At 50.9% G+C, this 17964-nt stretch overlaps 10 protein-coding genes across 10 annotated transcripts; 5 read left to right on the top strand and 5 right to left on the bottom strand.

The window, feature by feature from the left end:
• Positions 1-338: 338 nt before the first annotated feature.
• On the bottom strand, positions 339-1081 carry BU24DRAFT_466569 (uncharacterized protein; the record flags this gene model as incomplete). The annotated part of the gene is made up of 4 exons (XM_033532376.1): positions 339-514; positions 570-732; positions 786-798; positions 843-1081. The coding sequence occupies 4 exons, from the start codon at positions 1079-1081 to the stop codon at positions 339-341; spliced, it is 591 nt and encodes a 196-aa protein (XP_033379131.1).
• Positions 1082-2378: 1297 nt separating this feature from the next.
• On the bottom strand, positions 2379-3356 carry BU24DRAFT_436211 (Metallo-hydrolase/oxidoreductase; the record flags this gene model as incomplete). The annotated part of the gene is made up of 1 exon (XM_033530143.1): positions 2379-3356. One exon carries the CDS (start codon positions 3354-3356, stop codon positions 2379-2381), a length of 978 nt encoding a protein of 325 aa, XP_033379130.1.
• A 348-nt stretch (positions 3357-3704) lies between these two features.
• On the bottom strand, positions 3705-4751 carry BU24DRAFT_471843 (Metallo-hydrolase/oxidoreductase; the record flags this gene model as incomplete). The annotated part of the gene is made up of 2 exons (XM_033532716.1): positions 3705-4316; positions 4377-4751. The coding sequence occupies 2 exons, from the start codon at positions 4749-4751 to the stop codon at positions 3705-3707; spliced, it is 987 nt and encodes a 328-aa protein (XP_033379129.1).
• Positions 4752-5155: 404 nt separating this feature from the next.
• Positions 5156-6179, top strand: BU24DRAFT_471842 (uncharacterized protein; the record flags this gene model as incomplete). Its single annotated transcript, XM_033532715.1, has 2 exons — positions 5156-5365; positions 5418-6179. The coding sequence occupies 2 exons, from the start codon at positions 5156-5158 to the stop codon at positions 6177-6179; spliced, it is 972 nt and encodes a 323-aa protein (XP_033379128.1).
• Positions 6180-6432: 253 nt separating this feature from the next.
• Positions 6433-7119, top strand: BU24DRAFT_471839 (CMD-domain-containing protein; the record flags this gene model as incomplete). The annotated part of the gene is made up of 3 exons (XM_033532714.1): positions 6433-6698; positions 6755-6791; positions 6849-7119. The coding sequence occupies exons 1-3, from the start codon at positions 6554-6556 to the stop codon at positions 7117-7119; spliced, it is 453 nt and encodes a 150-aa protein (XP_033379127.1). The 5' UTR covers positions 6433-6553.
• A 397-nt stretch (positions 7120-7516) lies between these two features.
• On the top strand, positions 7517-10415 carry BU24DRAFT_471832 (uncharacterized protein). The gene is made up of 3 exons (XM_033532713.1): positions 7517-7808; positions 7867-7921; positions 7967-10415. The coding sequence occupies exons 1-3, from the start codon at positions 7673-7675 to the stop codon at positions 10368-10370; spliced, it is 2595 nt and encodes an 864-aa protein (XP_033379126.1). The 5' UTR covers positions 7517-7672; the 3' UTR covers positions 10371-10415.
• Positions 9962-11641, bottom strand: BU24DRAFT_398794 (alcohol dehydrogenase-like protein). Its single transcript, XM_033525392.1, has one exon. It carries the CDS (start codon positions 11595-11597, stop codon positions 10461-10463), a length of 1137 nt encoding a protein of 378 aa, XP_033379125.1. The 5' UTR covers positions 11598-11641; the 3' UTR covers positions 9962-10460.
• Positions 11642-11931: 290 nt separating this feature from the next.
• Positions 11932-12845, top strand: BU24DRAFT_398790 (AhpD-like protein; the record flags this gene model as incomplete). Its single annotated transcript, XM_033525391.1, has 2 exons — positions 11932-12537; positions 12633-12845. 2 exons carry the CDS (start codon positions 11932-11934, stop codon positions 12843-12845), a joined length of 819 nt encoding a protein of 272 aa, XP_033379124.1.
• An 862-nt stretch (positions 12846-13707) lies between these two features.
• Positions 13708-14515, top strand: BU24DRAFT_355692 (25 kDa protein elicitor; the record flags this gene model as incomplete). Its single annotated transcript, XM_033523868.1, has 2 exons — positions 13708-13946; positions 14038-14515. 2 exons carry the CDS (start codon positions 13708-13710, stop codon positions 14513-14515), a joined length of 717 nt encoding a protein of 238 aa, XP_033379123.1.
• A 1757-nt stretch (positions 14516-16272) lies between these two features.
• On the bottom strand, positions 16273-17911 carry BU24DRAFT_466560 (uncharacterized protein; the record flags this gene model as incomplete). The annotated part of the gene is made up of 2 exons (XM_033532375.1): positions 16273-17762; positions 17815-17911. The coding sequence occupies 2 exons, from the start codon at positions 17909-17911 to the stop codon at positions 16273-16275; spliced, it is 1587 nt and encodes a 528-aa protein (XP_033379122.1).
• Between the last annotated feature and the right edge of the window lie 53 nt (positions 17912-17964).

The following is a 17964-nucleotide window of genomic DNA, read 5'->3' as shown; positions in this document are numbered from 1 at the left end:
CCAGCCCGGCGTACGCTCCCAGAACATGGGAATATCTTGCTCGGCTCTAAATTCCGGTCGATAGAAGCCATCGAATCGGTTTCAGTGCCGAAGTCGCAGGGACAAATTTGCGCGGTGTCCCTGGATTTGGGGTAATCATGCTTCGTTATTCTACCACTACCCGTATGTTGGGGAATAGAGGGAACGGAAAAGGCCGGAAATGTTTCTCCAATCAAGCAATGCCATGACTCGTGCCAGGTACTCTAGGTCCTGATGGTGCCTGAAGAGGTTGTACTAATCTTACTAGGACGTAAAAGATGAACAGAGAAGACATGAGCATGAAACCTCCATTACTGGATTCACTGCTGTAAAAATGGATCTCCTAGTAACTCTTTCGCCGAAGACCGTTCCTTTGGATCCCAAGTGAGTAGCCTTTTAGCGAATTTGATAAACAATTCTTTATCGTCTTCTGGAATCTGTTCAACAGATGATGCGAAATCAAGTGAGGGTATGTCGCCCTTGTACTGTAGCTGATCTAATGTATTGTTAGTCGATATAATTGAAGGCCCGTCAACGGTCAATTCCCATACCATTCAGATCGTAAAACAGGGACGTCCGCTTGCCTCGCTGCAGTAGAGCTGACGGCGGTGGCCCTAGTAGCGCCGTTATACAGGCAAGATGAAGTTTATCATCATAATTGGCTTCTATGTCAAGCTCTTGAAACAAGGATTGCTTTCCAAACAGATCCCAGAGCTATAGAGCTGTCAATGATATATCTCGCGTTAGATCATACTAACATAACATACCATAACTCCTAAACTCCAAATGTCAGCGCTGTATGTCCGACCAGCATCTAGAATTACTTCAGGAGCACGCAATGGCTCTGCTTGAATTGCTCCATAGTGCGGACCGTCCCCTTGGCAGAGAAGCCGTAATCAGTAATAGCAATTCGGCCCAAGGCCTTTGGGATGTTTGAGATCGGTCCAAATTGGTTTCGAGAGAGGTAAATTGTTCTATCTTCGCGAATCGCTTGTGGCAGCGGATTTTTATACTCGTCATATGCGCTCTTTTCTAGAATTGCGGGCTCTTCCAAGCTGGCCATGATATTATCGGCTTTGATATCTGATAGAGTAAGCCTGGTAATCGACTAAAAGAGGCTGAACATACCGGCATGAACGATTTTGCATTCGCTATGCAGAAAATCCAAGCCTTGTAGGATCTCCTGCAACAAAATCTTCAAAATATGCACCGGAATCGTACCATTCCGAAATCTTATTTTCACGAGCCAAAGCGGCTCTCGAATTGGCTCATAGATCAATGCAAGATGGCTGTTGAAGCTGAAATGAATTCAGCAGGCTACGCAAAAATTCTTTTCCTTCGTGATTTGACGATTTCTGAGTTATGATGCGAGAAATGGCTAGCTCATTTTCAGCACTTCGCTTCTCAGGGTGGCATGAATGAATTTTCAATGCAACATATCTCTCAGCATTCCATCTCCATCTACTGTTCGTCAGCGCAGTCGAAGACGTGCTTTTGGCGTAAAACGTAGCTGGAATAGGTCTCGTGCTAACCAGACTGTCGAGCTGGTACCGAAGCCAAGTTTGGTCGCTAATTGATACCTTTGATTGACAAATTCCCCCAAACTAGCTGGATAGAAATACCGGGGATCGTAATAGGGCGTTGTATCTTCCTCAAGTAGACCTATCTTGTCGAGTTTTGGGGCTATAGCAGTTGAGGACGGCCAAGGTCGATGCCTGAATGTGCTGGCCAAAGTCATCAAAAAAGATCTAGATTGGTGAATATCAGCTATCCTGCCTGAGTGGCATCAAGGAGCTCACGTCTAGCAATCCATGCCGTCAATGGAGGTCTTAAGTGTGGAAGTCTTTGGTTAGGAAGGCGCATTTGAAGGAAGCCAATCACCAGATCTCCCGTTTCTCAGGCACCGCACGGGCGCCCCCTGCCATTCTGGACGTCTTTCGTATGCGACCATGTGTCCACGCATCAGTAGGGTGAATAGATTTAGCTACAAAGCAAAAAGGTTGGCACTGGTAGCGAAGAGGCACAAAGACCAGATGTAACGGCGACTTGTTTTGACGACTGAGGACGTATGGGCCAATCCCTCGAAATTGGACAGCGGGGAGCGAACACCATGTTTCTGGGCGGCAAAGAATGGCTTCACGGAAATCGTTCGTATTCTAAAGGAAGCAGAAGCCCCTCAGAGTAGGTTACGAACTGACTACTGTTTCTATCGCTTATGGTCGGATTGGGGTGAGGGTTGTAGTGACCTTGATAAGTTTCACACGAAGTCTAGGACTAAAAGCTGGGATGGCATTTTTCATAGCTCATGAAAATTAATAGCGCGCACCTTTCCTCAAACCAACGATGCAATATGTTTTGCCTCAAAGATGTCCAGGGTAAAACCGATCAGAGTTCCTCTCCCTCCACTCCTTATCATGCGCGACCACAACCTCGACGTCGACCTCACCATTACCTTCTTCCCTCACCTTCCCAGCCTTGAGTAACTTTGCAATCCTTTTCACCGTCGTTTCAGCGACACCAGTATCAGCATGTACACTTCTCACTCCACCCTTTCCATCATCGTACAACGCAATTCCCTTATCCCCAGTCAAGATCCTTGGGTCGTGACAACAGTCGCCACCAAGGTACACCCACTTCTTCGGTCCCGTGCGCGCCAAAATATTCACATGGCCGAACAGGTGACCTGGCGCATCGACGATGTACACCGAACCATCGCCATAGAAATCCACAACTGCAGGGAACTCGCCTAGAGGTCTCCACTCGTGCTTAGTCTGCGAGACGAATCCCTTCGCTACGTCTTCTTGTCGGACGGGTGGGAGCTCGCGGGTTCGGTCTACAGGCAGCTCGTGCGGGTTGAAGATTTCCGCTGGATACAAAGGACCGCCGCCGTTTTGTAGCAGATGGATGGTACCGCTTCCTACGACGAACTCTGCGTTTGGGAAGTCGGAAGGCGTACCTACGTGATCCCAATGGACGTGAGATAATATCACAGTGTCGATATCTTCGGGCCCGGAACCACCTTTTCGCAGACTGTCTGCCACATCTGGAGATACGATGGTCGGCTGACGCTGCGCAATGTGGTGTTGTTGGGCGTCACGGTAGCCCTTGAAATCTCGCTTTAGACCGAGGTCGAAGACGAGTTTGGAAGTCTTGGAGGCGGACTGGCGTTGTATGAGGAAAGAGAGACTTGGTACTGTGGCTCTTTTCTCTGGATCTGCATCAGTGACGAAGAGATGCTCAGGGAGGGTGAGATGGCCTCCCTCTAGTGCTGAGATTGTCACGTAGGTCTGGGAAGGGGACGGGGCGGGAAATGTGATGAAATCTACATCTGGAGCCATGATAATATTTTTGCTTGACTTTTTCTGTGATCTGATTAATCTCACCTCGTATGCATACAGTAATGGAAGATATCATCAATTCATTCGTTGACTTTCTGGACATGGGACGTTGGGGTAGCTGTACTGATTGGACACGGACCGCCCCACATTCCCCAACTCCTTGCTGTAGCGTGTGGGGAAGATGGGGACAGGTGCAGATCGACTTTTAAAGCAGCAGTAACACAACTCGTGTAAGTGGATGACGAAAAAGGACATACAGAATTGAGCTACGAGGTATTGCTGAACTAGAGACATTGCAAAGAAACTCCGAATTCATTTCCAAAGAAAGGAAAGATAGGGAAAAGAAGTCTAAAGCTTGCTTGCACCAAAGAAACGACCATTGTTCACAGGGTTATTCTCCCACTCGACGTCATGTGCAAAAATAATCTCCACCCCATCACGTTCGAGCTCTCGAATGCGCGAAATCGTCTCTTGTGCAGCCTGCTTATCTGCGTGAATACAGCAGACTTGCCCATGCACATCATTCCATTCTCCTATCTCCTTCTCTCCTGTTAGTAGACGCCGATCGTGGCATGCATCGCCCGCGAGGTACACTTGGTGAGAATCTGATAGCCTAGCTAGTATGTTGATGTGTCCGGGTAGATGTCCTGGAGCATTGACAATGTACAGCGATCCGTCGTTGAAGAGATCTAGCGTCTCGGGACATCGCCCGTATGGTTGCCACGGTCGGTGAAAGTTCAATACGCCCGATTCTTCCTCCGAGAACTTCGAGTTCGGCTGTGTGCCAGAGGGATCCGAAAGCTCAACGAATCGGCCATGAGGCAATAGATCAGACTCGAAAAAAGAATGTCCGCCACGCAGTGTTACGGATGTCCCGTTCAGAAGTGATGTTGCTCCACTGCCAACAACAAATGTGGAGGTAGGAAAGTCACGCGGTTCGCCGACATGATCCCAATGCACCTGGAATACGAGACATGAAGTCAGAGAATTGGTCTACTAATATCTGGGTTAGGAACTTACATGAGAGTAGATGACATAGTCAATATCTTCCGGGTGTAGTCCACCCTTGACTAAACTCTTGACTACATCAGGGTCGGTTGTCATAGGCTGTCTGGTGACCACATGTTTCTGAATGGGCTCTGCATATCTTTCAATGTTTTTCCTCAGTCCGAGATCAAACACAATTCTTGTTGTCTTTCCGCTATGTATGTTGTGGTGTTGGATTAGGAAGGAAAGCGAGGGTACGGTCTTGCGCGCGTCTCGAGATATTGGATGAACGAATTGATATTCGGGCAGGGAAAAATGACCAGCATCTAACGCATGCACCGATACAGTCACTCTTTCGGGAGGTGGCGAAGGAGGTGCATTCTGTCTCAGCAGCACTGTCGAAGTCATCTCAATGGTACTGTATCAAATGGATGCAGCTACAAGCGCTTGATGAAATATAAGCCACGGCATAGTCACAAAGACAACGCAGTTGTGTTATTATTTCACTTTGAGGAGCTTGGCTTGCAATAAGACGATTTAGCGGGTACCACAATGGCTCTGCGGCTAGTGTTGGGGAAAGGTGGTCTAGAAATGGTGGGAGTTGTTTCTCCAACTGAGGTGGGGAAGATTGATGAGATTGGGGCGAACCCTAAACTCGCGCTTCCTTCTTGATTATTGATCCATGAATCGTAAAAAGGCCTGACAGGGAGTCACTACAGCAATTACTGTCGACGAGTGGATTAAAACAGCAGATAAGAACAAAAGCAAACGCTCTCAAGAATTTCTGCTTTGGAAAATTATCAGAGACCGTCATGGCGGATACGCACCAATTCAGTACACTGGGATTTATTGGCCTCGGGGCCATGGGAAAACCCATGGTTGTGCACCTAGCGAATAAATTACCACCAGAATCAAAATTATACGTCTTTGACGTCTTTGAGAAAGTTGTGGACGATTTAGTGGCAGAGTACCCTGGTAGAATCTACAAAGGAACCAGTGCAAAAGATGTTGCACAACGATCGGTAGGAAAATAATCAGCCATCAAATCGCGATAATCAGCTCATACGACAACAGGAAACTATCATTACTATGGTTCCCGAAGGCGCCCATGTTCGATCGGTATACCTCGATCCTCAAAACGGCGTGTGTTCCACAGATATCTCCGGCAAACTTCTAATCGACTGCTCGACGATAGATACAGCTACAAGTTTAGCTGTGAAGGATCATATTAATCAGAATTTCCCTACAGCATCTTTCTACGACTCACCGGTCAGTGGCGGAGTAGTGGGGGCAATAAAGGGTACAATCGCGTTCTTCCTCGGATGTGCAGAGTCGGATCCGAACCTAAAGCACTTAACATATCTTGCGACTCTGATGGGAAAACAAATAATCCCCTGTGGTGGGCCTTCATTGGGCCTTGCTGCGAAGCTTTCCAACAACTATCTGTCAGGCGTTATTGCTATCGCATGTTCAGAAGCCTTCGATATGGGCATGCGATCAGGACTTGACCCCCGGGTCCTGTACAAAGTTTATGGAGCTGGTACGGCGCAAAACGCAATATGCGACAAGTTCTGCCCGGTTCCAGACGTTTACCCTGAAGCGCCATCCACCGGAGGCTACAAGCAAGGGTTCAAAGTCGAGTTGATGAAGAAGGATTTTGGATTAGCAGTCGATATGGCAAAGCGCGTTGGTTCGAAGAATGTTTTGGGTGATGTAGGGCTGGAAACATATGAGAACGCCAGCAAGGATCCGCAGTGTCGCGGCCTCGATTCGCGTGTAGTGTATAGGTACCTTGGGGGCAACGAGGATTGGCAACTCAAGTCAAATGGTGCATGATAGCGCCTGCTGTACGATGAATCTAGAGAATTAGAACAACAATAGTCCGATGTCGCTGATTGTTCGATTACAAGCGCGTGCATTATTGTGACGTAAACTACACTTCACCATGGTGTTGGGGAAGTTGGGGAAAGTTGGGGAAGAGGGGCAGAACTACCCCAGCACCGATGATTGGCGGCCCACATGAGGGGAAATTGACATATTGAAGGATGAATGAATTATCTTCAGAACTCCCTTATTCATCCCAATTCCACTTCATTTGATCTCTTTAAAGCAATCTGTTTGCTGGCTGAATACATTTCTGAATAGCCTGCTTCAATCCGAGACACAGCCCTTGAACGGACCAGCAATTTTCCACCAACCGCACGCCCAAAATGTCGTCCGACCCAAAGTACGATGATCTCCACAAGCAGTTATTCGAGGAGGGCTTGAAGATGCGCCGCAGTGTTGTGGGAGACGAATATGTCGACCGCGCTTTGGCCAACGGTTCGACGGAGTTCTCTCGGGCAGGACAAGAGAGTATGTTCATCACTCTGGCCAATCTAAGGCTATAATTGATCTGACTGTGAATTTAGTTGTAACTGAATGGTGCTGGGGATATGCATGGACAAGGTACAACGGGCTCGTTCTTCTTATTTGTATCACGAAGTGGGACTGACCAGATCCCAGACCAGGTCTTACCAAACAACAGCGTAGTCTTCTGAATATTGGCATGCTGATGGCCCTGAACCGCGCTCCTGAACTCGCCGTGCATATTCGAGGGGCGAGAAATAACGGTCTATCCGAGCTTGAGATACGGGAAGCTATCATTCACGCGACCACATATTGCGGCGTGCCAGCTGGTGTAGATGCCATGAAGACTGCAGAGAAGGTTCTCAACGACATGGCGGAGAAGGGCGAAGCGCAGCGAGAACTGGCCAACAAGAGCGAGAGGGCATAACTCTATGTCGAATGAGATGTATAGAATAGGTTTCATACAGTTAGATAAAATGTAGTCACGTTGAACAAACAGGGGTGAATCGAGGAATGAATGACATAAGCGAAAGGTCGATATGACATGTCGCCTCTACGATCTTCATCCGTCGACCTTCTCAGCATCACAGCATCAAATGATCGAGCTGAAATAGCTTTAGTCTGACGGCATTTTTCCAGTGGTGATGATTCCGTGAACGAGCCTAATGACTCGTGAAATGCGACCCGCGATTGCCAAGCGCGCCGGCGTGGCTGGGAGGTGCCACCAACGCTTCCCCACATGTGAATCGATTGGTGACATCTCCGCACATCCATCCTCCGTTCTGTATCTCCGCAATCCTCACACAGCTATCCTCGCTTGTCTCCAATTTCCCAAATATCCTGTGTTGCCCTGTGTCGTGCCAGTCTCCAATCTTTGTTGTAATCCATTTTTTTGGCGACCCCAATGGGCTCAGATGTCTTGTCGAGTTACTAGCCATTTTTTCCAGCCGCCTGCCTGAGCTCTCCGGCTCCAAAAGGCAATGGAGGCGAGTACGGCTACCGAGCACATGCCGGCCCCCTCGGTGGGGAAGAAGGAGAAGGAGAAGAGGTTTCAGTGTCAACATTGCCAACGCATGTTTGCTCGCTTGGAGCACTTGCAACGCCATGAACGAATACGTAAGTCATCTGATTGATCAATCATCAGGTTGCAGGGAACTCAATTGCAGCTCGACAGATAGCGGTGTCAAACCATTCAGCTGTGCTGAGTGTAATTATTCGTTTACCAGAAGGTATTTTAACAGACTACCTTCGTCAAAGTTGTACTGACTGCGTAGTGATCTACTTGTGCGCCATGAGCGATTAACACACCATAAAGAAAATGGACAACAAAAGCCTGCCCAAACGCCAACGGCCGACGAAGGTCAAACCAGAGAGAGTCGGCCTAGTAAGCGTTTGCGATCAAGTTTTGACGCTGGGAGGCCTGTCCCACAGCTCCCTAGTATGATGCCGACACCAGCTGCTGCCAATGTAGAGGTGCAGCATGAACATCGTCTGCACCCTCCTCTCCCACCTGTAAACCTAACTCCAAACAATGATCATGAAGAGTTTTCCCTAGCCGCACTTTCGATGGCTGCCGAGTATCAGGCTTTGCATGGGGCATTGATCGGCAATGGGTCTTCTAACCACGAAGTGTCTGGTCCTATGCCAATGCAGGATGAGCATATAGCAAGGACCATCGAACAACCAATGACAACGGCAACGCCAATGGACGTTCATGGCCCTAGCTTGGGCGATTCTCTGGATAGCCTCGCTGCTTTTCTTGATAATGAATCGCTTTCAACATTTCACTATGCAGGACTGATTAACACCGAACAGCCAATGCCGTTCTTCTCGCCGGAATCCTTCAACTACGGACAAGACCTGATATCTACTAACACCACTCTTGCACCATCCGGTCGTGTTAATGGATCAAATCAACATGAAGAGACGACCACATTTTCTCGTTTTGGATCGCGATTACCATCGTTACAACCAGACGATCAGAATCAAACAACAGAACAACAGAGAAGGCTTCTTTCGGATGTTTCCATCGCGGACCGGCAAATGATTGCGGACAAACTTGAAGAGTTTGCGTCTGTTCTTCCTCATGACTTTCGGCTACCTACTCGATTGGCCCTTTGCCGCTATCTCAGTGCCTACATTTCCGGCTTCCATGAACACATGCCTTTTCTACACTTCCCCACAATGACCATAGAGAACTGCTCGATCGAATTGATTCTTGCCTTGGCTGCCGTCGGAGCGCAGTACACATTTGAAGGGGAACGTGCCGTGGAAATCTTCCATGCTAGCCGCGCAATCGCCACCCATCGGATACGACGAAGAGATGCCCGTTTGGTACAGATACATCGTCGCGCAGAATCCGATCGCTCTTCATCTCAAGATCTGGACGGAACATCAGCTTCCCGCACACCTCCTCGCTTGGGGTCAATATCCGGGCCTCTTGGATTGCCATCTCATTCCGATCTGCTTTCAGTTGACGAGGAAGACTTGATGCAAACCGCGCAAGCTTTGCTGTTGTTGATGGCGCTCTGTACCTGGGCTAAACACAAAGAGATCCTTCGCGAGGCCCTGGCTATACAAAGTATTCTCGCTACCCTGATTCGAGACGACGGTCTTCAAAACGAGCCTTTGCGAGAGAAGCTTTCATGGGAAGACTGGGTCCGACGAGAGACCGTGAAGCGTACAAAATTCATTGTATACGGCTTTTCGAACCTGCATTGCATCGTATACAACATCCCCCCATTCATCTTGACATCCGAGATAAAACTCACCCTGCCTTGCAGTGCTTCTGAGTTCAAAGCTCCCAACGAAAAGCTCTGGAGAGAGGCGAGAAAAGACAGATTCCAGGAAATACACTTCCAAGAAGCGTTGCAGAGGCTGTTCTCGAAGAGCGGCCGGGACATCACTGAATGGAATTCAAGTGCAGGGAACTATGCTTTAATCCACGCCATCATCCAGCACATATTCTTCGCGCGCCAGGTCGCGAGAGGTCGATTTGACAACTCGGCTGATCTCAGCAAAGACGACGTGGTTTCGCTTGAGAACGCTCTGAGGAACTGGCAGATCGGCTGGACGCGAAACCCAGAGTCGTCGCTTGATCCCATGAGCCAGAACGGGCCGGTGGCATTCAATTCGACTGCGTTGCTGCGACTGGCTTACATTCGCTTGTACGTTGACACAGCGGGGCGGGCACTGGAAACTCGCGATCCGGTACTCATTGCCAATGCTCTCCGCCAGGGGTCCGCAGTTCGCCGAACAACAAAAATCACGCGAGCTGTTCTTCACTCAGCGCACGCGCTCAGTATTCCCATCAAAATCGGATACAGACTCGTCGCGAAGACGCAATTTTTCATATGGTCTATCCAACATTCTCTGTGCACCCTGGAATGCGCGTCATTATTGAGCAAGTGGCTGGAAGCCCTATCCTTCCCCAACCCCGACCCACCTATATCCGAGGACGAGCGCAGGATAGCCGCTATTGTGAGGGGCATGCTCGACGAAACGGAGTTTGCCTTACCGGCCAACATCACGGAGGATTCTCCGGGATACACGAAGCACCTGAGTGCTGGAGTGCTCAGGGTGTGGGCAACAATCTTCAGAGGTGCACAGACATGGGCCATTGTCGATGTAATCGGAAATGCTCTTAACCTATATGCGGATATGGTCGAAGCTGAATGAGCCTGATGGATAGGGAATTCGATCCGTGCAGGTACCTGGAGTTGGCGTACGCTTTCAATCACTATGCCACTACCTGGGGTAATTATACAATTACTCAAGAGCAAGATCTATGACCAATTTCCCTCCACCACCTTTGTGGTACTCCTCGACCAGCTCATTCAGCTTCGCCAAAGGAAAGGACTTGGTGAGTGCTCGGATTCCATGTTCAGCCGAGAAGTTGAGCATCTCCCGTAGCATCCGATTGCTCCCTACCAAAGACCCGAATATCGAGATATCGCGGAAGACTATATCTCGCGAAGAGATATGGAACCCCTTTTCAGGAAAGGAGACGACCACGCATTTCCCATGAGTCTTTAGCAGCGTCATGCCGTAATCGAACGCCTGCTGGCTCTCTGGAAGGATAATCACCGCATCCAAGCCCATTTCACCAACGTCTTGTTTCCCATCCTCTGCTCCAATCTGCTGCACAACATCCGTAGCTTTCTCAGCCCGAGCATCAACGATCCTCGCCCCCGTCTCCAGACTCCTCGCCAGCTTCAGCGGCGCGTCCGCTGCATCCACCCCCAATACCCTGAACCCCATCTTTCCCGCATACTGCAACCCCAGATGCCCCAGTCCACCTCCCGCCCCCATAATCCCCACCCTTTCACCCACCTCCAACCTCGCCCGCTTGAGCGCCGCATAAATCGTCACCCCCGCACACATCAACGGCGCCGCTTCGACCGCCGACACATCCTCCGGCACGGGTGCAATCTGCCTCGCATCCACGACCGCGTACTCCGCAAACCCGCCGTCTCTACTCAACCCATTGTTCCCCGCATTCACGCAGTGCACAGAGTACCCCTCGTCGTCCCGCGCCACCGGATCCCGCGACCCCGCCTCACCCTGGCACTCAAAGCACGATCCGCAGGCGTGGAACGCACGCCCGGGGACCCCGACTCTGTCGCCGATGGCGAACGAGCGGGCTTGGGCGCTTGGGGAGGAGAAGTGCGATACTACGGTGCCGGCGAACTCGTGGCAGCCGATGTGGGGGAACGACGGCGGGAGGCCGGGCATCTGACCCGAGGCGAGGACGAGGTCGGTGTGGCAGTAGGAGGCGGCGGTGACTTTGATGAGGATGTCGTGGGGGTGTGAGGGCTGGGGGATGGGGACGGTGAGGAGGGTGTAGGGGGTGTTGTAGGATGAGAGGAGTTGCGCTTGCATTGTTTTTGGGGTGTTCGTGGTCATGTTTGAGGGTGTGTTGGATGGAAGTAATTGTAGATGTTGTGATATCTCAGAGCATCATGAGAGATTGTATGGTGGTGGTAGGTAATAATTAACTTTCCCCAACATTGAACGATCCCCGCTCGTTGCGGGGAAAGGGTCCAGGTGGTGGGGCTTCCATGTCCCTGGGTCAACTCTACCCCGACCTCATCTCAGTGAAGTACTGAGAAAACAAGATAGATATCTATCCCTCAAAAACTTCAAGATAGACTCCTCAAGGAAACACTCCATAGCAACATCCATCACCACCCAATTTCACCACCCCAACTCCCTCACCAATCCCCCAAAACCTCCCACCATGGCCCTCCCACCCACGCAAGATGCCCTCATACCCACACAAGAATCCCTCACACCCGCCCAAGAATCCCTCAAAAACCGCTTCACGACCCTCCTCGGCGCCCCATCCTTCGACGCACAATGGTCGCGCCTCCTCACGCACTCCCCCGCCATGTTCGCCGCCTCCCTCCGCCTCACCTCCATCCCCCATCAAAAATCCCACCTCCCCCCCAAGATCCAATCCCTAATCGCCCTCGCCGTCTCAGCATCCTCAACACACCTCCACGCCCCCTCAATCCACCGCTCCATGCGTGCCGCCCTCTCGCACGGCGCCTCCAAACCCGAGATCCTCGAAGTCCTGTGCTTAACCTCCACGCTCGGGATTCACGCGTGCAACATCGGCGTGCCGTTACTCTTCGAAGTGATGCGGGAGGAGGGACGGGACATGGGGAGCGGGATGGAGGGCATGAGTGAAGAGCAGTGGGGGTTGAGGCGAGAGTTTGAGGCGAAGAGGGGGTATTGGCATGCGTTTTGGGAGGATTTCCTGAGGTTGAGCCCGGAGTTTTTCGGGGCGTATGTCGAGTTTAGTGGTGTGCCGTGGGGGGAGGAGGGGGTGTTGGAGCCGAAGGTATGTGAGATTCGTTGTTTTTGTTTGTTGGATTGATGGGTGGTGTGGTTTTGGGATGTGAGAGTATACCTAACTGACTAATGTGTTTTGAGTAGGTGAAAGAGTTGGTGTATTGTGCTTTCGATGCCGCGGCGACGCATCTGTACCAGCCGGGACTGAAGCTGCACATGAAGAATGTGCTTGGGTATGGGGGTACGCCTGAAGAGATCATGGAGGTTCTGGAGATCGCGTCGTTGCTGTCTGTAAGTACGATGGACGTTGCGCTGCCTATTTTGGAACAGGAGCTGGAGGACGCGGGAATGTCGTGACGGTAGGGTGTGTCTCGGATGTGGACAAAGAAATGGCGAAACAGATAATTCCAAACGAATATATTTCATAGCGAAAGGATTTTTGATGCATGGAAATACGACGTGTAGAACATATTTTCCATTGTGACATCACAATGGCCAACCCACTTTGCTATTTCCCATTCCTTCACTACTGTAACACCGCAACAACCAAAAAATTAACATCAACTCACAAAACAAATCAAAACAAACCGAAAATCAAAGTCATCTATCTCCAGCCACCAACACCCCTAATCTCAACATCATCCGCCCACAATATTCCCAGCTCCAGCTCCATCCTCCTCCGTATGTCCCCCCTCGCCTCATCCGGCTCCAAGCCACGAGAACCCAGGGTCCAGTTCCGATCGCCCTCGGAAGCTGCTACCAATACGACATAAATCCAATTAAAATTCCTTGGTACCTGCAGGGAACAGCGTCGCATCATCTCTCCACGCGCACAAGGCAGACATTCTACACGTTCGCGTGGTTGTTTATGCTATTCATAGCCACGTACCTACTTATCCCGCCGCCAAGCTTCCCAAAAGGGTTCCAACCAGCGAGACCGCACGTGCGATGTACCTGCATCGAGCGAAAGGATGCCGAAAGATGTAGCTGTGGAGTAACCTATGTAGGACAATTGCGCGAAGCGGAACGTAGTTGGATTGCTTCGTGAGGCTGGGTGGGAAATTGCGATGTGAGTGAGTGGTACGACCTCACTGCTTGAATCGGATGTGGTGAATGGTACGGTACAATGCGAGATTCTTGAGGTATAAAGGGCGCGACGGTCGCGGGGAAATGCTATAAAGCACGAGTATTAGAGACATTCGATTTGATATTCTTCGAGATGCAATTTTCCGTCGTTACACTTGCCTGCACGTTGCTGCTTGCCTCATTCGGCCATGCGCTGCCGTCGGGTGGTCCGCTTGAAAGCAGGGCGGAACTTGGGCACGACAAGATCAAACCCATGGGAGAAGCAGTCGGAGGCGGCGACGGCGCCGTTCTGTACAAGAAATTCCAGCCGACGCTGAAGGTTCAGGGCGGCTGCGTGCCGTTCCCCGCGGTTGACAAGGACGGCAACGTCAGGTAAGTGAAGCTCAAGCTCCATCCGCGAGCAGGTGTCTCACTCACTCCCTTTGTATGTACATTCGCGGTGAATTGACTGACATGTGTATAGCAAAGGGCTAAAGGCAACGGGACTTCACAATGGGAAGTGCAGCAAGAGCACCGGGCAGATCTACTGCCGTGGCCACAACATCGACGGCAAGTTTGCGATTTTGTACGCGTGGTACATGCCCAAGGACGCGTTCTCGCACAGGCACGACTTCGAGTACATCGTAGTGTGGCTCTCGAGCAACAAGAAGGACGCGAAGTTGCTGGGCGTCGCGTACTCGAGGCACGGTGATACAGTGAAGATAAAGGCGCCTAACGTCGGGCTCAAGAACAACCGCCTGAGGGTTCAGTACTATCTCGACGGATCGAGCTACTCGGTTAAGAAGCACAACTATGCGGAGGGGGGCTTTCAGCCGTTGATCAACTATGCGCAGATGCCGGACAAGGCGCGCAAGACGTTGGCGGGGCATAGTTTTGGGAGTGCGAATGTGCCGTTCATTGACAAGAACTTCATCAACAACATCAAGGAGGCGAAGCTGTGATTTAGTGGTAGGATGGGAGTGTGGAGATCTGTGGTTGCGGTTTTCATTCTATGTCAGGCAATCGCCCGATACTGACAATGACACAACTGTGTTTTTGTATTTGAAGAACTTTGAACGGGTATGGCTCAGACTGGAGTCACGTAGATTCGAGTGTCGATTCACTAATTTATCTGTCTACACTCTCCAATTGAATGAATCTATTCTATACTTTTGCCTCTAGTTGCCCACACTGTCACTGACAAAAGACGTCCGCTGCATCCTCATAGACACATCAACCCTTACTCCCTACACAAACTCTACGGACGCAGTCGTTTTACCTCTATTATCATCGTGAAGCTAGAAACAACACTCACACCCTCTTACAACACTTACTCTCTCTTATAATAGTCTCTCTTCTCTTATAATAGTCTCTCTTCTCTTATAATAGTCTCTCTTCTCTTATAATAGTCTCTCTTCTCTTATAACACTTACACTCTCTCACAACACTCACCCAACCTCACCCCACTCACCCAACCTCACCCCACCCTTCACCTCACTCACTCTTTACCCACTCTTCACTCAACCTCACTCAACCTCACTCAACCTCACTCAACCTCACTCAACCTCAGAGTGAGGAGTGAGGAGTGAGGAGTGAGTGAGGTAAGTGTGTTGTGAGAGAACGTAAGTGTTGTGAGAGAGGTGACAGTGTTGTGAGACTGTTGTGAGACTGTTGTGAGTGTTGTGAGTGTTGTGAGTGATGTAAGAGACTGTGAGTAAGAGACTGTATCATGAGTGTTGTAAGTGAGAGACTGTGTTATAAGTGTTGTAAGGGAGAGTAAGTATTGTTTCTAGCTTTATGATGATAATAGAGGTAAAATAACTGCGCCTGTAGGATTTGTGTTGTAAGAGAGGCAAGAGTGTTGTAAGACTGTTATAAGTGTTGTAAGACTGTTATGAGAGTAAGTAAGTGTTATAAGTAAGAGACTGTGTTATAAGAGGTTGTGAGTGTTGTGAGAGACTGACTATGTTGTGGACTCACTATGTTGTGAGAGACTGTGTTGTGAGAGTTGTGAGAGTTGTGAGAGAGAGTGAGTGTTGTGAGAGAGACTGTTGTGAGAGCAACTGTTGTAAGAGAGGGGAGAGGATTGTGAGTGTTGTGAGTGTTGTAAGTGTTGTAACAGTGTGGTAAGTGTTATAGGTGTTGTAAGAGAGTGTAAGTGAGTGAGGTAAGTGTTATAAGAGATTGTAAGTGTTGCGAGAGATTGTAAAGTAAGGTTAGATAAGGTTAAGTGAGGTTAGGTGTGAGTGTTAAGTGAGGTGAAGTGAGGTGAAGTGAAGTGAAGTGAAGTGAAGTGAAGTGCGGTGAAGTGAAGTGAAGTGCGGTGAGGTGAAGAGTGGTGAAGAGTGAATAAACCCTCACCTTACTTCTACAACCCTAACCCTAATTATAATCCTATCCTACACCTAATGCAGTTAAAGAGCAATAAGAGATATAGTGTAGTGTAACGAGCGTGCATATTTTTTCCTATGTACCAACCCACCCCCCCCCATCCATCAACCAAGAATTTTGTCTAAACGAGCGTAAGAAGTGAAGAAGTGTAAAAACGTCCAAAAAGCGAAAACGAGCGAGTGTGATCCAGCACTGTATATACCATCTAACCCACCCAACACTCAACCCACGAAAATGCACCATGCAGCATCCCATCCCACAAAACACCCAAAACACCAAACGCACATGCAAGAAACAAACTCAAGAAGACAAAAACGAAGCAGATTCCCTACCGGCGAAAGCTCTTCCGCACAGGACTCCTATCCCCTCGCTCATCCTCCTCCCTCTCCTCATCAATGACATACAACCCCAACCCCCAATCACTCTCCCTCTCACTGCCTCCCATCAACCTCCCTGTCCCCACCCCTTTCCCCCCTCCAACCGAAGAAGACGACACGAGCTCCCCACCGTTCATACTCCACCCCCACTCCCCGCCCTCCCCCAGCGACGGAAAAGCAAGGAGATGGGAGGGGGGAGAGTCAAGGGTGGTGGGCGAATCGATTCCCCCGCCGCCGAGTTTCTGCTCGCCGAGGTCGAATTCGACGCCCTCGAAATCAAGCGGTTCTAGCTGCCACGCCTTCTGCTTCTGCCTCGACGAAGAAGCTTCGGAGGTGTCTGGGTCGGGGGTGCATGTCACGGAGCTGGACAGCGGAGACGGGGAGGACGAGGAGGAAAGGGTAGGTAGGGGAGCCGTGACGCTCCTCGCCAACATCCTTGGTCGTAGCGGGAGTTTGAGGCGCGCTGATGTGGATGTGGATGTGGATGTGGGTTGTGCGGGCGGGGGCGGCGCGACGCGGACGTGCGGCGAGGGGAAGAGCTTGGGCGGGGGGAAGCTGTATCCGCGTCTCCTTGCGTATCCGCCGGCGCTGATGATGCCTTCGGTGTTGTTGTTGCGGAGGCGTTGGCGGAGGGAGAGGGAGAAGGGTGCGGGCGAGGGGGAGGCAGGCGGGGACGGGTACGCCATGTATTCCTCGCTGGTGCTCGACCGGCGGGACGCATCGATGGGGGAGGCGGGTGGGGAGGGGTATGCGGAGCTGGGTTGGCTTGATGGCGTGCCACGCTCACTGGGAGTGTTTGGTGTTGAGGAGGAAGGGGAGAAGTTCGAGTGCGTGGAGTGGAATGACAGGGCGGGCGAAGTTGCAACGGAAGACGCGATGGGGAGAGAGATGGTAGACTGCACGATCTGAGGGAAGAGAGTGTATCGCGGCGACGATCCCGCTGTGAATGAAAACGCCGGCGAAGAAGCAGCAGTCGCCTTGCAGCTATCCACGTCGCTGACCTCGCTCGCTGAACTCTCTCTTTCGAAGTCCCCCCCGACCGAGGATCCCGCACACGTCGACGCCTCAGACGAGGCGATCGAGCTGCCCGTGTTGCTGCGGCTCCGATTCCCCGGGCCTGAGTTGGCGCGGCGTCGGCGGCGCTGCAGTGCTTGGGACTCTGCAGCGCGCACGAGGTTCTGGTCCAGAATGCGGAGGTTCGCGGGCTTGGGAGTGTGGATGACGGTCTTGTATGTCTGGGCTGGTGGTTGCTCACCGCGAGTCAGAGAGTTGTAGACGGGACGAGACATGTTTGGCGACGACATGATGGTCTCGATGGAAGGGAGAGGGTGGATATAAGGTCCAGCAGGAGTCTCTGGCGCCCTGGGTCTCTTCTCTCCTGTCCGTAGGGGAAGCTGTGTAGTACTTGGGAGGACTGCGGTCGGTGTTGTAGGTTCGGAAGCTAAACTTATCAGCGGACGGTCTTGCACATATCAATACCAATCACCACTTACAAGCTTCCTCAATCCGTGGCATGTATTCGCTGGCACAATGCCTTACCCACTCCTCTGTCTGCCGGCCCTGGGCCTGCCGCCTGATCTCCGCTTCCATGGTAGGTCGTCCAGAGCCTTCCGCTGCAGGGAAGGAGGACTGCGAGGAACACA

Source organism: Aaosphaeria arxii (assembly GCF_010015735.1).
Source record: "Aaosphaeria arxii CBS 175.79 unplaced genomic scaffold BU24scaffold_10, whole genome shotgun sequence".
Classification (NCBI taxonomy): Eukaryota; Fungi; Ascomycota; class Dothideomycetes; order Pleosporales; genus Aaosphaeria; species Aaosphaeria arxii.
This window is presented reverse-complemented; position numbering and strand designations above follow the sequence as displayed.

Excerpts from the sequence above, each read along its gene's own strand:
- BU24DRAFT_471832 (XM_033532713.1), top strand. The coding sequence starts at position 7,673 with ATGGAGGCGAGTACGGCTACCGAGCACATGCCGGCCCCCTCGGTGGGG. Across the intron at positions 7,809-7,866 it reads GCAACGCCATGAACGAATAC|ATAGCGGTGTCAAACCATTC; the intron begins GTAAGTCATCTG and ends GCAGCTCGACAG. Across the intron at positions 7,922-7,966 it reads AATTATTCGTTTACCAGAAG|TGATCTACTTGTGCGCCATG; the intron begins GTATTTTAACAG and ends CTGACTGCGTAG.
- BU24DRAFT_398794 (XM_033525392.1), bottom strand. The coding sequence starts at position 11,597 with ATGACCACGAACACCCCAAAAACAATGCAAGCGCAACTCCTCTCATCC.